This window comes from Pectinophora gossypiella, chromosome Z (assembly GCF_024362695.1).
Source record: "Pectinophora gossypiella chromosome Z, ilPecGoss1.1, whole genome shotgun sequence".
Lineage (NCBI taxonomy): Eukaryota > Metazoa > Arthropoda > Insecta > Lepidoptera > Gelechiidae > Pectinophora > Pectinophora gossypiella.
The window spans coordinates 17785493-17801137 of NC_065433.1; the positions used below are offsets into that span (position 1 = coordinate 17785493).

At 36.6% G+C, this 15645-nt stretch overlaps 1 protein-coding gene across 2 annotated transcripts in view; it reads right to left on the bottom strand.

Moving 5' to 3' along the window:
- Window positions 1-15645, bottom strand: part of LOC126380459 (uncharacterized) — a 61685-nt gene that overhangs the window by 33644 nt on the left and 12396 nt on the right. For both annotated transcript variants that reach the window (XM_050029886.1, XM_050029887.1), the window contains exons 2-3: window positions 12564-13577; window positions 6370-6611 (exon numbers count right to left, since the gene is read on the bottom strand). In XM_050029886.1, the coding sequence (XP_049885843.1) occupies window positions 6370-6611; window positions 12564-13413 (1092 nt within the window). In that variant the 5' untranslated portion in view covers window positions 13414-13577. The remainder of the gene's footprint in view (window positions 1-6369; window positions 6612-12563; window positions 13578-15645) is intronic.

Here is a 15645-nt window from a genome sequence, read left to right on the forward strand (position 1 = left end):
AGATATTCATCGTCTAACTCGATTTCAGGGCGGCATACCAGACACGCCGCCGCAACGTTGGGCATTTTTTTTAATCCAGTGAACATTGTACTCCTATCTTCGTGTCACAGACGTAAATAGGGATAAAGTTAAAAAAATAGAAGCATCTTTCCAAAATTTATGACTAATAACTGCTGTTATTTTAACAGTTTAATGTTGATATAATAAATAGTAGTATTATTTTAGCTATACTTTGTATAGTAAGTTATTTGGAAGACAGGAGTATGGATAAAATTAGATTAAAAAATAATACCTATCACAAAATTGAGCTCGGTAAGGGTGTAGAGGAAAACGCTTCATTGTTATTACAAAACGATGACTAAAAGATAAACTAGGTTTAAAATAATTATACTTAAGTATAGTCCACGTCAAGAAAGAAGTCTCGCGGCCGCGGCGCTACTGACGCAGATTCTGCATAGAATTTTTGGCGGGGACGGGGCGGATGCTTTCTTCATTGAACAATCTAAATAATTAATACGAAGTGGTGTTTTGTGGTTAATGATCGCATTAAGTTAGTCGGAAAACATTCGCGATAGTGTTATTATATCGGAATATTCAATAAACAAAGTGTATCTATTTTCGCTTCGTGCCAACAAGCCGCTTCATAACTCAAAAGTTTATGCGGACTTTTGCGTTAATTCGTTTAGGGTTCGAAGTAGGAGTCTGTCCCGAGGGTGAGGGCTTAGGTTTCATCATTCATCGTTATCACCTTTCATTATTTCATTAATCGTTATCAAGAAAAAAAATACATAAGACATGGCTGTATGGGCATAGTTCCGTTTGCCCTTCGGAGAAAACCGAAACAAAAAATATGACTTGTCAATTATTTTCATTAAAATCTGTCAATTTCTTACGCAGCGCGTTTACTAATAAGGCGGTTTTTTTAAGAACATCTCATTTGTAAGTATTTAAGATTTTAATTAACACTATGTGTGTCTCCAGCTGTCTATCTGCCTGCATATGAAAATTTAATTTTGTAGTAAAATTAATATAAAAGAACCAATAGTATTTAAAGATTGACAAATAATTATTGTGAAATTTATTTGTCTGTGAATATTATTAAAACTCGATGAAAGAGGATTTCGTTTTTGCGTAGTTTCGCACCGTGTTGAAATGAATATGACGACTAAGTATTATGTAGAGCTCAAATATTTACAATGCTAAATTTTCGGGATACATTGATCAAAGTTTCCTGTATGATGCGCGACCTTCAATGGACTTTTGTCATCAGGCTTATTATAAAACCTACACCGCTTGTTAATGAAAACATTATTTGGAAATGAAATTTTCGATATCGCATTGCAAAAGCTTGCAATACCTACATAACAGCGTATTTACGTCCCAATGCTGGGCACAGCCCCCCCTCTATCAACCGGAGGGGGTACGGGACATACTCCATCATGTTTATCCACTGCGAGTTGGTGGAGGTGATTTTACGCAATACGTAATGTTTCAATTAAGCAGACTCGGTAAATATACCTGTTCACAGCAAGTTACGGATGAAGGCATTGAGTGTAATGGGAACAAATTAAAATTGCATTACGACAGGTGAGTATACACTCGACTTGTTCCCACTATTACAGCAGGTTAGAAGCCGTTTTGTCTGCTTTATTAATCATATCCGATTGTTGCTAGTGATAGCTATAGTATGCAAATTATGAGTTAAACTAGGCCAACCTATTTAATTATTACAAGTGAGTCGTCTTATTTTAAGCAAAGATAGAGGAATCGAAGCTGATATTGGCCTTTCGTAACTGGAAGTTTTCGTGTTCTGTCCATACAAGCCGTTAGGTAGGTTCCACAGTCATAGTATTTTAACCAATGAGTTCGCGAACTCTCATACTTTCGTTTAAGTTATCTACTCATATCTACTCTAAAAAATATATTATCTTGTTTATGTTTAATCATTCTTCTTGAAGAAAGAAATAGATCTTCATTTTCTTCAAACTAATTCCATTCAGAATTACGTCTTCAACTCTTAAATTATAACGTTCTTTTTTGTGCAAACAATTACCTATTATTATTTAATACTTGCATAACAAATAATAGCTAATGATGAATAGTTTGTCTAATTGAGCACTTTATCGGAAACGGACGTCAATCTTTAAGACTCAGGAATAATATTATTAAAATATAAATTTTCCTATGTTAAGATCCCAGAACGGTACGAACTTTTAATATCTCTCTCGTGGATTTTACATCTCGAGAAAACAATGTTGATAACGCGTTGTAAAACCTTGACCGTTTGTCAGTGCAAAATAAAATGACACACATAATATTCAACAATCTTTATTATCTCTGGATGAATTAATTTACAAGCTATTTGGTTAGCAATGTCGAGAAGAACGTCTTACGACCAAAGCCGACCGTCTCCCCGCGGGGGAGTACAAAAAAGCTCACGCAGCACTTAACAAATGACATATGGTGAGAATGAACTTACACAGGGTGATACTTTCACTTCGTATTTAACATACAATTAATAATAATAAATAAGTGGATCAGGATAAATAATTAAGTACTTAGTTTATATAGCAAATGTAAATTGTTACTGGCAATAAATTTATTTTATTTATTTATTTATAATTGCACCCTCCCAGCTTCCAGCCTCTGTGGTCTAGTGGTTAGAGCGTTAGAGTCACGATCTGGAGGTCCGGGTTCGTTTCCCGATGGGGACATTGTCGAATTCACTTTGTGAGACTGTCCGTTTGGTAAGGAGTTTTCAGGCTTGACTCACTTGATTATCCGAAAAAATAAGATGATTCCGTGCTTCGGAGGGCACGTTAACCCGGTGGTCCCGGCTATTAGCCGTAAAACACCTTCACCAACCCTCAGTGGAACAGCGAGGTGGAGTATGCTCCATACCCCCTCCAGTTGATGGAGGGGAGGTCTGTGCTCAGCAGCGGGACTTATAGAGGCTGTTTACATAAACATGTATCCAATCGATACATACATATGTATCCAATCGTAATTGATTATGGCTCTACCTACTACTGCTTACAGACGCGAGTTTATTTAGTAAATTATTAGGTCATTTTCAAATTCGTTCATTAAATCCTCTTATTTAATGCTGAAACGGGAGATATGCTAAGCCGAAATCGAGATTTTCAATAAGCAATAACGTGTATCGTGTGTTAAAATTTATAAAAGTACCGTCAAAAATTGTCCAGCTGTAGCATTCTATACCTTCACACCGAGAGAAGCATCGCTATCACCTAGATGCCCACAAGGTCTGATATTGTATCACGGTTTTCTATCGTCACGCTTCATACGAATACCATAATAATTTGCTTTTCCGACGTCATCACTACATGGTATAAAACAAAGTCGATTTTTCTGTCCCTATATCCCTATGTACGCTTAAATCTTTAAATCTACGCAACGGATTTTGATGCGGTTTTTTTTTTAATAGATAGAGTGATTCAAGAGAAAGGTGAATAACATCCAAGAAATACTGTTATTTTTGAGGTTTTCAATGTGATGTAGTAAATAATTTCATTTTTTTCTCAGCTAGTTTAGTATAAAGTAACTGATTGGACAATGGAAACTACCCAATTATGTAAGTTTATGCCAGTAGTGCCACTTGTGCTTTATTAATATGAAATATGATTATTATTAATACGGAATTAATTATCGACACTCAAGAACCCTTATAATGTATCGGCATACGATTATTAAAACTTGACTATAGATAAATATAATTAATCTGATACAGTATGCAATTACCCGGCAAAATTATTAATTTAAACTCCGCCTGTATATAAGTCCCCGCGGACTGAACAAGTCAATGGAACAAAGACAGTTATAAATACATTTCTTTTACATTCTATATTAAGTTTAAAGGCAGTGTAACAAAGGTGATATTTGTATAACTAGTTGTTAGGGTTCCTTCGTTGGAAATAGAGGAGGCGCTTCTCAATTAGCGTCTCGTTTTAGAGGCATCACACTTGTGAAAAAATAACATGTCCCCGGAGAGACACATTCTTATAAATAAAAATCGATCAGTGCTCTTATGCTGTTTTGTTTAGAGTAATCAACTGAGACAGATAGGCTACAGATACAACAATTTACAGATCACGGTGTCTAGATAATTATTGTTTGACGGCAAAAGTCAGGTATTTTAACAAAGCTAATAAGTAATAAGTAACAAATGGAATGAGTGAATGTGGAGGAAGCAAGAGTAGTGTGTCAGGATCGAAGCAAATGGGATTCCATAGTCTCTGCTTACCCAGGTGGGAAATAGGCGTGAGTTTATGTATGTATGTAATAGGTAACAAACAGAGCATTAATTAAAAAAATAAACTATCTATCTATCTCTAATGTGTCAAATGACAAACAAACTTGAAAGTCCTTATTAAAAATAATGTTACGATGACTGTTAGTACTACCGGATAAAAGTTACGACGATCCCGACGAACATACGACGGTCACAAGACTAAATTTTTTGTCGATTTTTTTGCGGGTCTTTTTTCTGAGACATTTAGTGGGTATAATTGACTTTCTAACCGGGGATGTTGGGGTCACGTGACTATCACACCCACTCATTAACGTGCTGATGCATGCCGATAAATTAATTAGTTTTAAATATAGTTTAGTGTTTCACTGTGTACAGTCATGAGCAATATCATGCACCCACTTTAGAACCCTGTCGCACTATGATATTTGACATTTAATGAGATTAATTTGTCAAAAAAGTTAATGTGACATAGTTTCAAAGTGTATACATATTAGTACTCGTAACCGTACACACAAATCATACTTTAAGTTTTACAATTTATAAGTAGTAAGTAGTGACTACTAAGTTAACTACGTAATTGCGTTAAGTCAAAAATAGTCGTTAGGTCATAGAAATCAATCAATTATTTATCAATAAGTTATTGATCGATGTAAGTGGGTAATTGTTAAAAATAACAGACATGAAGATCTAGAAATTATTAAAGTCACTTGAATAATTCGGGTAACTACATTGTCTCATTCAATATTGTTTATTTGGTTCAGACTCAATTTTAGTCTTACCGTGCTATTGCGACTTTATTGTATCTAATTTATTTACGCCTTATGTATGTGCGTGGTCGGTCGTCCTTTTGGGAGAAATACATATCTTTAAGGTCTCAATATGAGTTGTCGGTATGCAATTTGGAGGTTATTGTAAAAGTAGCTGAGAGTCCGTGTGTTAGTCTGTCAGGGCCGATGCACGATGGTCGCGCAGTGTAATGGGACCATGAGCACGGTTCTATAGTTTTAATTAGTGACGCCATATGTGTCTGCTCACGTAGCGGGGGACGACCCCTCCCCATACCCGAGCCACCTTGGTGATAGTATAATTATCTCACTTTAGGACGTTTAAACTCGTGGTCCAAGGCACAGACGACTACATATTGCTCAAAACCCGAATTATCATAACAATAGAATGCAGATCGCCGCTGACATTCACAGTAGCTTTAAATACTTATTGTATCCGTTTAAGTAACCAAATTGTACCTACTAATATTTTGCCTTCTAATATTTTTGATTAAATCTTTTCTACTCTAGCAGCGTTCTTTAATTCGCGTGATAATATATGTTACCTATGAGGTACCTACCTAAGTATTTTTTTGCTACGCGCAGAACAAGGTACCAAGGTACAACATAGGGATTGACCCGTTTTGCCACTGCAACTTAACAATTGAATTACCTTTCATATATATTTCAAATCCGCTATCGAAATATTATAACTTTGATAATAAATGAAATACGTATGAGGTAGTGTCTCGTAAAAATGTGTAAGGGGCCGTATTTAAAAATACATAGACGAAGAAGAAGACGAATGTATGAATCATGAAAAATTATTCTGCATAAAAAAGGAACAATAACAAGTAATATTTATATAGTAATTATGTGTAAAGTTGCGCCCGCGCCGCTTGAGCCGCTAACTTGATACGTCGACATAAATGAAGAACAACATGGACGACGTGTGGGTTACAGTTTAAAACGTTTAATTTCGTTGAAGATTTCGTGGAACATCCACTGAGAGATGGTGTGTCGTAAATGATGTGATGACCCATTAACTAATTCGTTTTGTTGAAGTTACTTCAAATCTTTAGTTTACAATGTCGGTTCACCCCTTCGTTATTGTTTTCCGTGTTAAGTTGAAATATAACATTAAGAGATACTTACAGCAATTGTATAATTTACAAACGAAGATAATTCTACAAAATCCAGATAGAAAAGCCGCTGCCAGCTAGAGGAATTGCACATAATCAAATAAGTACTTACAAAAAAGAATTCGCAAGGCGTACATTAGAGGCATCATTATATAACTATAAAGTAATATATTAAGCTCCTGCGCCCCACCTGTGTTTCTGTGACATTGAGTAGTTTGGCCATGTCGGCCCGCTCGCCGGAGGACAGGTACTTCTTGATTTCGAACAGCTTCTCCAGCTCGAAGATCTGGCGGCCGGTGAAGGTGGTGCGCGCCTTCTTCCTCCTGCCGGTGCCCAGGTCCTCCCCCTCCTCGCTGGTGAGGGAGCCCTCACCTCCAAGAGGCGAGCGCACGTCCTCCATCGACTTCTTCCGTTTAACTAACTTCGACGAATCTGAAAGTGTCAGCACCATTAATACCCAACGCACAAGTTCCGCCGGCGGCCAGCCGGAACTAAGTACCGCCTTCACATATTGTATTGGAACATCGAGATGTTAGAAATAATTAATCTTCTGTAAAATATGACTTCTTCAGAAATGACAAACATAAAACACACATATAACACACGCCAGAAATGTTATTTTAGAAAATTCAGTGTCATTTAAATACTCTCAGTAAAATCAGGAGAAGACTGAGATCATTAATAGGTAGTGGTCAGTAATCAGTAGGGCTCTAAATCAAACGGACAGAGAGCGTATTGTAAATTCATCATTTCAAACGTTGAGTTGACGCCTTCATTATACTTTACTATCGTCTTTTCTGTGTGCTTTTAATAAACAGTTGATCGGATGTCTGCAGCTACAATAGCGACCATATTATTTCCAAGTAGGCTTGACCACGCAGTGATTGAATATACAATTGTAATGTAATGATAATGAGTTACATTCCGGCCAGCGAGCGATACCAATGAGTTCGCAACTTAAATCTGTCGTTTTTAACAACCCGCCGCCGTCTATGTGTACAAACCTTTATACGAGTATTGCATATGCATTATTGGGGAAGCGTGTTATTTGATTTATCACTGATGTAATATTAAGTAGTAGGCTAAACTCCTGTACGCATTTGACAGTTTAAGAGCAAGTATGCCAAGTGTTGCTGCGTCCAAGCCAAGTATTTTAATTGCTGAGGACAGGCTAAAGGGGCGAATTAATTGCGATCGGTACGCAGGAACTGGCGGCGGCGACGGCGCACCAACTATAGTCCGCCGCTGACTGATATATTGGCTGTTTACAACATTAATATAGCTTAATTCGACGCACTCTGAGTATGGACACCGTCAAGTGCACAAAATAAATTCAATTGGAATGATTTTAATTCAATTTCACGACGTCAGCTCCCCATAACTCGCGGCAGGAATGCATACAAAGCACTAAATTCTATCCTGCGCACATCCTAGATTGGTTTACATTGCATTTGCAATAATGTACGAGAAAATATTGTCTCAACTTTTAGACTCCAATTTATGATAGCGAAGTGTCGATTCACTAGCATCTATTTACTGGTAAACTGAATTGATCTTACACTCGATTTAAACTTTTTAGGTACATATAGTAGCTCTGTAATTGGTACTTGCTTACTTACAACTTTTTGGTGGCTTTAGTTAGCTTTGTGACCAAATTGGTTAAGTTAGGTTAATATTCTGATAATAACGACAGCCTAAATTTACAAAATAATTACTTACTAAGTACAACTCTAAGACAAGGAACCTACGTCATTTCATGCTTGTATAATTGCTATATGAAAGTTATGTAAGGCCTTTTACACACTGCGACTTTTTGTAGCGATATGTTGCTACATATCGCTATTTCGCGATTTAATTGCTATTAAATCGCGATGCAGCATCGATGCATGCGCAGTACGTCAACCTTTATAAACACGCGGTGCAGTACCTAGCGTCTGTATCGCTGCTTTTAGTACCGCATACATGTTCCATCCCTCTCTATTCTACTTTAGGTCCATCTAAAATAACATATATTTATTTATATATTATATAACACTGCGCCTTCTCCTGATACAACATCAACGCTGCATCGCGACTGTATAGATACAATTTAGGTTAGTGTAGCGATGCTGTCAAAAGCGCGTTTGCATCACAGCAAAAAGTAACAGTGTACAAGGCTCTGATAGCAACAGTAAGCTTGTATGTCGCAACAAAAGTGACTTTATGAGGAACCTGAATAGAATTCGTCATAAAATAGTGCGCAGCAGACTTTAGCAATAGGGCCAACATAAAACAAGTGAGTGAAAAGACATGAATTTACCGCAACAGATTTAAAATGCTAATAAAACGCCACTAAAAACCAATAAAAGCTTGTAAGAACCGCGAAATAAAACACTAGAGGTATTTATGCTAATGTCGGCTAAACAAACAATAGGAGGAAAGAATAAATCTGGGTATAAAAGTATTGACGCGAGGATTATTGGTTTCGGGATGCGGGACACCTGGTAGAACAGCACGCCGGAAGCGGCTGCCGCGCGCCGCCCGCGCCGACTGGGCGCTAGTCCCAGAACACCGTAATGACGGCACTTAGCTACTCGTACAACGTAATTTTTGTTTCAAGATACCTTAATAGCCGCCAGACAGCGTTTTGAAAGGCTGAAATAAGCAACGCCGGCCAAAACACACTTTGATACTTTCACTGGTGCCAGCTTTTTTTTTAAATGAAAAATGTTAGCAAATTAAAAGTAATTAGGTACATGTCCTGAAAAGGAACTATAAACAGCTTTCATAATGTTGTCTTAGAGACTGACTTGTTTAGAGTTAGACAGATAGATATTAGGTAACTAATACCAACACCTCCGAGTAAAATAAAATTTAAAGTGATAAGCCGAAAAAAAGTAAAAGACACTGCATGCTGGTTAACCTACCTACCTACACTTAGGTTTGTATTTAAGGCTTTGTGTAGTGTACCCCGAAAGGCAAACACGAATTATAGAAGTAAGAAGTCTTACATAAATAAGTGTAAAAATGATAAAGAAGAGGAGGAAAATACTGCATGAATGTATTTAATTGGAGATTTAATTACGACTGAAGCCGCGAGCCTTCAGGATCATTATAAAACATGTTTCATTTCATTACATCAGCGGGCTGATCAGAATGTAAATATCCACTATGGCGGTGTCACGTCCATCCCCAATCAACATTAATTGGTATATGATATCAGTATATTATTTAGAGCGCAACATTTTATACTCGATAGGAAAACCGGGTCTACAGAAACTAGGTCTTATCACAATTGTAATTTTCAAACGTTACTTTCGTATTGGTCCTAAAAACCAAAGAAAACAACAATGTCCCATTCCGGTGCAGCTATAAAGATGACCGCAAGAGCGAGTCCGACTCGCGTAAATTACGCGACTGACTTCAAAAGATCACTTCCTAGTTTATAGCGATACGCCACAGACGGGCAATGCGATTTATTGGACTATTAACGGCTCGCTTGTGTTTAGTGCTATGAAAATAAAATGTTGATTGGAACGTTATTATGACGCCGCTTAAATTGACTACGAAGCCAGAGCGATGTTAATCGCAATGGAAAGCATCGCATGAGATCATTGTAATAAAATTATACTGAGATGATCAAAAGTTCGCCCGGTGTATCCGTACAACAATTACTACATACTAATATTTGAATGTATTTGAACTAAATGCTTCCAAGAAGCAATAAAATAGTTACTTACTTATAACTGAAATGATATTGCAAATATCTAAATGCGATTCTGAAAACCTCAGGATACTAATTGCTGTTCTCTCAAATCCTTGCAATAGATTTAAGCTACGGGTAGGTACCCAGACACAATTATTTTAGAGATAAACTTGAAACTGGCAAATATTCTCGCGAGCTTCGACTTCAGCTGAATGTGGTTTCTACTGGCTCTTCGACAAAGCTTTATTAATAATACTGATAAACTACGGTTTTCTACTAAAATTCCAGAGGAAAAGTTGAAACCGATGTCTACTTTACTATATAATATACAATAAGATAATACAATTTTCACAATGAACAAACCACTGGGCATAAAATATGAATCACTGAATGTTGGCATCAACTTATAAGGTTAATTGAGGTTATAAATAATTGTAAATAAAGTGTCCGTAATGGTTCCACCAGGGCTTTTTATAGTTCGCATGAGTTGTTAGTTGATATCGATTATTTTATTTAGAAAATTTATTTATTGCTCGGTGAGCTGGCGATATCAAAAAAATATTTGTAGAAAAATGGCACTATGTGTAAAAATAGGTATTCAAAAAAGAATCGGCTAATTCGTAGAATTCAGGGATGGATTTAGGTGTCTCCATTGAGCGAGATAACTATTTGCCGTCCCATGAGTAGTGGAAGCGCGAAGTCTTAATGTAATGAGGTAATTGACACAGACTAGTGGTGCTTCTAATGCAAGCGCATGTATAATGTGATTTATTACCGTCTGAAACACCGCGGCGGAGTGGTGAAGATTAAAGCAGACGACGTAAGACAAACCCCCGCGGGACCTGGCTTAACTATCGTCACCATTAAATTTAGCTTTCCATTCGAACCAACTAGTCTAATATAACTCCCTAATAATAACTTATCTTTGAGAGCCAATTACGATACTTACTTATTGATAATATTTCTAAAAAAAAAATAAGGACACTATATTTCTAGAAATATCTACACTGTATACTAAGTAGTATAGAGTATATCCGACTACGCTAAGTTATAACAAGAAAGTCAAGGAAGTGTAATTTCACGTCTGCATCTGTATATACACAAACTGAAAATTAAATTAAATAGTATATGTATGTGTGTCTGTCTGTATGTGTGATCTGTGTATTAGAGATACCTAATCCTGAGAACACCGTACGAGATGGCTTATATTCTATTAGTCTAGCGAAATACAAGGCTGAAATACCTATCTATGAAGAATCTCAATATACTTAGTATTTGATTGTTTTTTGTTTTTTTTTTCTAACAATAAGTATAAATACGGTACGGTATCCTGAAGACGTTATGTGATAGGTGGGACTCCCCCTTTCTAAAAAGGTGGATGGAGCTTCACACCCTATAATTTGTATTCATGATCGCCCGAATAATGTCCTACTAACACTAGTTTATAAGTCGTTTGTATACTAACATTCTATGGACTTTGTCCGAAATAAACGATTTTATTATTATTATTATAAATACCCTTCGACTACGTGCCATGCAGGGACACAGGCCGAGGACAGCTTTCAGACTAAAGAATTAACGTATCTGGATCCTAGAGTAAATTTAGCAGCTGACGACTAAGCCTAGTCTAAACAAGAGGCATGGAATGTGATCAACAAATTATACCCTCGCCGACAAACTCTGCGGATAGCAGACGTTGATCCAGCTAATACTCAACTAATTGATCCACAGGGCCGATATCTCCTAATTTAACAAAATTATTTCAAGACCAAACTACCTTTTAAAAACCAATTTTTAAATGACATGGTCACTCATGCAAAATCAATGTTATCCATTAAAATCAGCATAATTTGCAATGTTTATAACGTAATAAGTATACCTACTGTCAATAAACACATATGAGTGCTTCATTTTCAAGAGGCAATAAACTATATCCACAATCTGTCAACTATTAATCCATAATATGCTAACAGTAAAAATAAATGGGCAACCCTAGGTGCGATGGACGCCACAGCTGCAATGACCAATAGCTTATTGCTTGGACGTTCCAAATGTTCAAATTACACCTTGCCAACATATATTTGTCTGTAAGTAAGATTTGAAAAGCCATTTTAACATTTATTTAAGGTTCAAATTTGAATATAATTGCAATCAAAATACGCATTATAAATAGTTAGCGTACATATTGAGCTCGATTAAAACTGTAATGTGAATGCAACGGGCACTGTTAGATAGAAAAGGATAATATCTGTTTTACAGTCGTTAGGCCCTGAATAATGAATAAAATAGAACTTCAAGCGCTGTTTAATATGGCTGAGTTAATACAGCGAGTTATTTAAAGGTTTAAACTAGTGTTAATTTTAGATACAATAAAATTACGTGTACTACTTATCTGCGGAAATCGAAGTGTAAGTACTAAAATTATTATTACTCTCCCGAAACGCAAACACTTTATGCTGGGAACCCTTTCGACTAATTGACTCTGATTTACAACTTAGCTGGTTTATAGCCTATTCCGACCTCTTCGGTAGAAACTTCGTGGAATAACTTATTTGTTTATTTGACAGCGTGTGTGGTATGTTTAAAAGCCCTAAGGTTTGAGTGTTAAAAAATATGTTAATATCCGGCAAAAAATTTGTAGTCGTAAAAGTACTTATTTATAAGTTGTAGAATGTCAGCATTTATTTACTTTCACTTACTTTTAGGCGTGTTATCGTCGTCAGCTCTGCTCTTTGGCACCGACAGGTTGAGAGGCTGGTCCTCGTATTTAATAGCATACTGTACTTTGTTCTCGTAACTATTCTCTGCAGATCTAGCTGTTCTTTGAAGAAGCTGCTCCTGAAGTTTATTTTTGTGAACGCTAATATTGTATTTCCGTTCAGGAAAATCGGTTTGTACTTGAATACTCCTTTCAGTATATGAGAAGCCTTTTTTTACCCCAAAATTAGATTTGCGGCCTCCTGCATGGTTGACATCTTTTGCTTCCTTATAATTATGACTCATCTCCGCTGTTGAATCAGTCATCCCTAATATGTATTCGATATTATGCGGCGTCGGCTTCTTTGGCGGTTTACCATAGACGTGGGGATGCCATGAAAATTCGCTGAACTTTTCTTTTTTCACTTCCGCCTTTGTTCTCCCTTTATATTCATCAGCTAAATATTGAGTATTTATGTTTTCTTGAGCTTTGAAATCGATCTCAGTCGCAAAGGTGTTTAAGTAATAATTGTTTTGATATTGTAATTGCATATCTGATGCGGAAATATCGTCAGCTATAATAAGGTCGTCTTCCCTATCTTCCTCATCAACATTTATCTTTTCTTCTTCGCCTTCATAAACGCCTCCCCCTGCCTGTACGTACTGGCAGTCAGCGCCGTATGAGGGATCATTTTCGTACGCGTCGTGAGCCTGGACGAGTCGGGGGTCCACCTGATCAATCAAACTGGGCGCGACGTAAGCTGATAGCATAGTCTGCATATCTGTAGCCTCTCTTTCGCTACCGCACTCTGTCTCTTTACATGTAACCGCGGCTTCTTGTTCCGAGCTCATGTGTTAAATTATTCACCCGCGATTTGTACGGAAATAGTGCGTCGTCATGTTTGTTTTTATGATTGAATTAGCGTTTAATAGCCTCTTCAGATTGATGTTGGTGAGAGATCGTTTGATGTCGAATGCGGTCTTTGAAGTTTCAACGCTATGTTTTCAGATGCTTCCTGTAACAAACAGACGCTCGATTTGAGACTTTAGTGAGTAAATGTGGCTTGATTGACTTAAACTAGATTGCGGGCCAAACGGCCGGCCCGCCTGCGCTTCATTTATTTTATATGAACTGTGTAATTGTATACGGGCGCGTAATCAAGGTTTTGTTTTATATCTAGAAATTTAGTATCTATTTGCTTTATAATAGGAATAATTCGTAGTTAATAGGAAATCTATCAGATTGTCAAGTAAGTAAGTACCTTAAGAGTTATGAATGGATGAGTAAGTAAGTAGTAGGGAAGGGGGGCTGGAGCGTGATTTCTCAGGTGTAGAGAGAGTGTTCAAAAGCATCTAAAATCGTCCGAGTCGTGCACAAATCCCCCTCATCGAAGGCTGCATGCCCTATCTTGCGCCGCCGCCGCCGCGTCACGGCTTCCCTCTCCCTCCGAGTCTCGCGACACGCACATACGAAACATCCGATCTTTCTCATCAACACACTAATTGTTTTTCAACAAACAACAAATCGATACGTATTCTAGGGTCCTCATTTTTCCTGAGGTAGGGCTGTTTGGGCATGCATCATTTAAGTATTTTTATTTTTTAGGTATAAGGAACCTATTCCTACTTAAATAGTTAATTAATGTTTTCTCATTGTAGTTTTAGAGTTCCGCGCCTCAAAGGAAATAAAATAACCGTTATAGGATCACTCCGTAGTGTGTCTCTTTGTCTATAAAACAATTACCTACCTACGTACCTATTCGTTTAATTATTTTCAAGAAATATGTACTTAGTTACAGACATTGATTCAATCCTGCGCTTAAAGAATATTGGTGACAGAAAAACCCCGTCAAGTCCGAGTTCCACTAGCGCACCAAGGGTTCCGTACAAACCACCGTAAATTATGAAAAATAAACTAAGAACGGCCTTGACTTTGCCATTGAAAATCTATAGTCTCCACACATCGATATAGGTTGCGATTATTTAACCAACTGCAAATAGGTTTGTAATTGCAAAAATATTTTTTTTGTGATGGAAAACAAATTATTAACGATTTTCGGATTTTATCTTCAAGGGAAGCTGTAAAAAAAATAAGCTTCTAAATCAACTCAATCTGAAGATACTACTATTTTAAGTTTTATTTTCATACATTTCGTCGGTTATCAAAACCTATGAGGTACTTCTCATAGACCTAGAATCATGAAATTTGGCAAAAAGGGATATATAATAAAATCCGAAAGTCGTTAAATTGTTTTCCATCACAAAATACTTAATGTTTTTGCGGTACCTTGACCGCAAATATAAATATTACATTTTAATTTAAATTTGATAAGTTCGCGTGTTCCCGAGAAAAAGGGTCTTGACAGATAAGCAGACGGCAGTACAATTAAGTGATAGTGTGAAGGGATCCATCTTTCCTTTTAAGGTTCGGAGCCCTAAAATAGTGACTACACAACTACTTATTAGGTACAAAAACCTTGATAAATTATTACAAAACAGTTATGCTACTTAGTAATACAAACATTATACACTCTGTCTTGTAAACAATAACCTAAGTTTTACTTAATACTTTTTAAGTGTGCGATTTAACTTATCATAAGCTATGGTTTATCTTTATAGCTATGTAGTCGATATGTTATTTCTTAATTTGATGAACATAATGCATTAAAAATAGAGTTGGTAGTTTAAAATGATACATTTTCAAATTTTAAATGCGTTTCTAATAACTTAAATTACTATGTGCCCGATGACAATGATAATTATTTATTTAATACACACTGGAATAAAATTAAGGCAGGTACATAAAATGCTTTGTACTTTTTCGTTTTTTTTTTATAAACAGGTAATCTAATTTAGCGGACAATGAAAAATTCACTGCGCCATATTTTTGTGCCAGAAAGCCTTTCACTTTAGTCGGCTTTTAAATAATGTCGAACTCCATGGCAGTAAAACAAGATAATAAAAAATATAGTTTCACGTCCATTTACAGATCCTGTGAAAATTGCTAGCGCGAGACCGCGGACACAGCTAGTGACAAATACTTGTAAATACCTGATCAGATACAATTAAATAGGGCGCCATGTA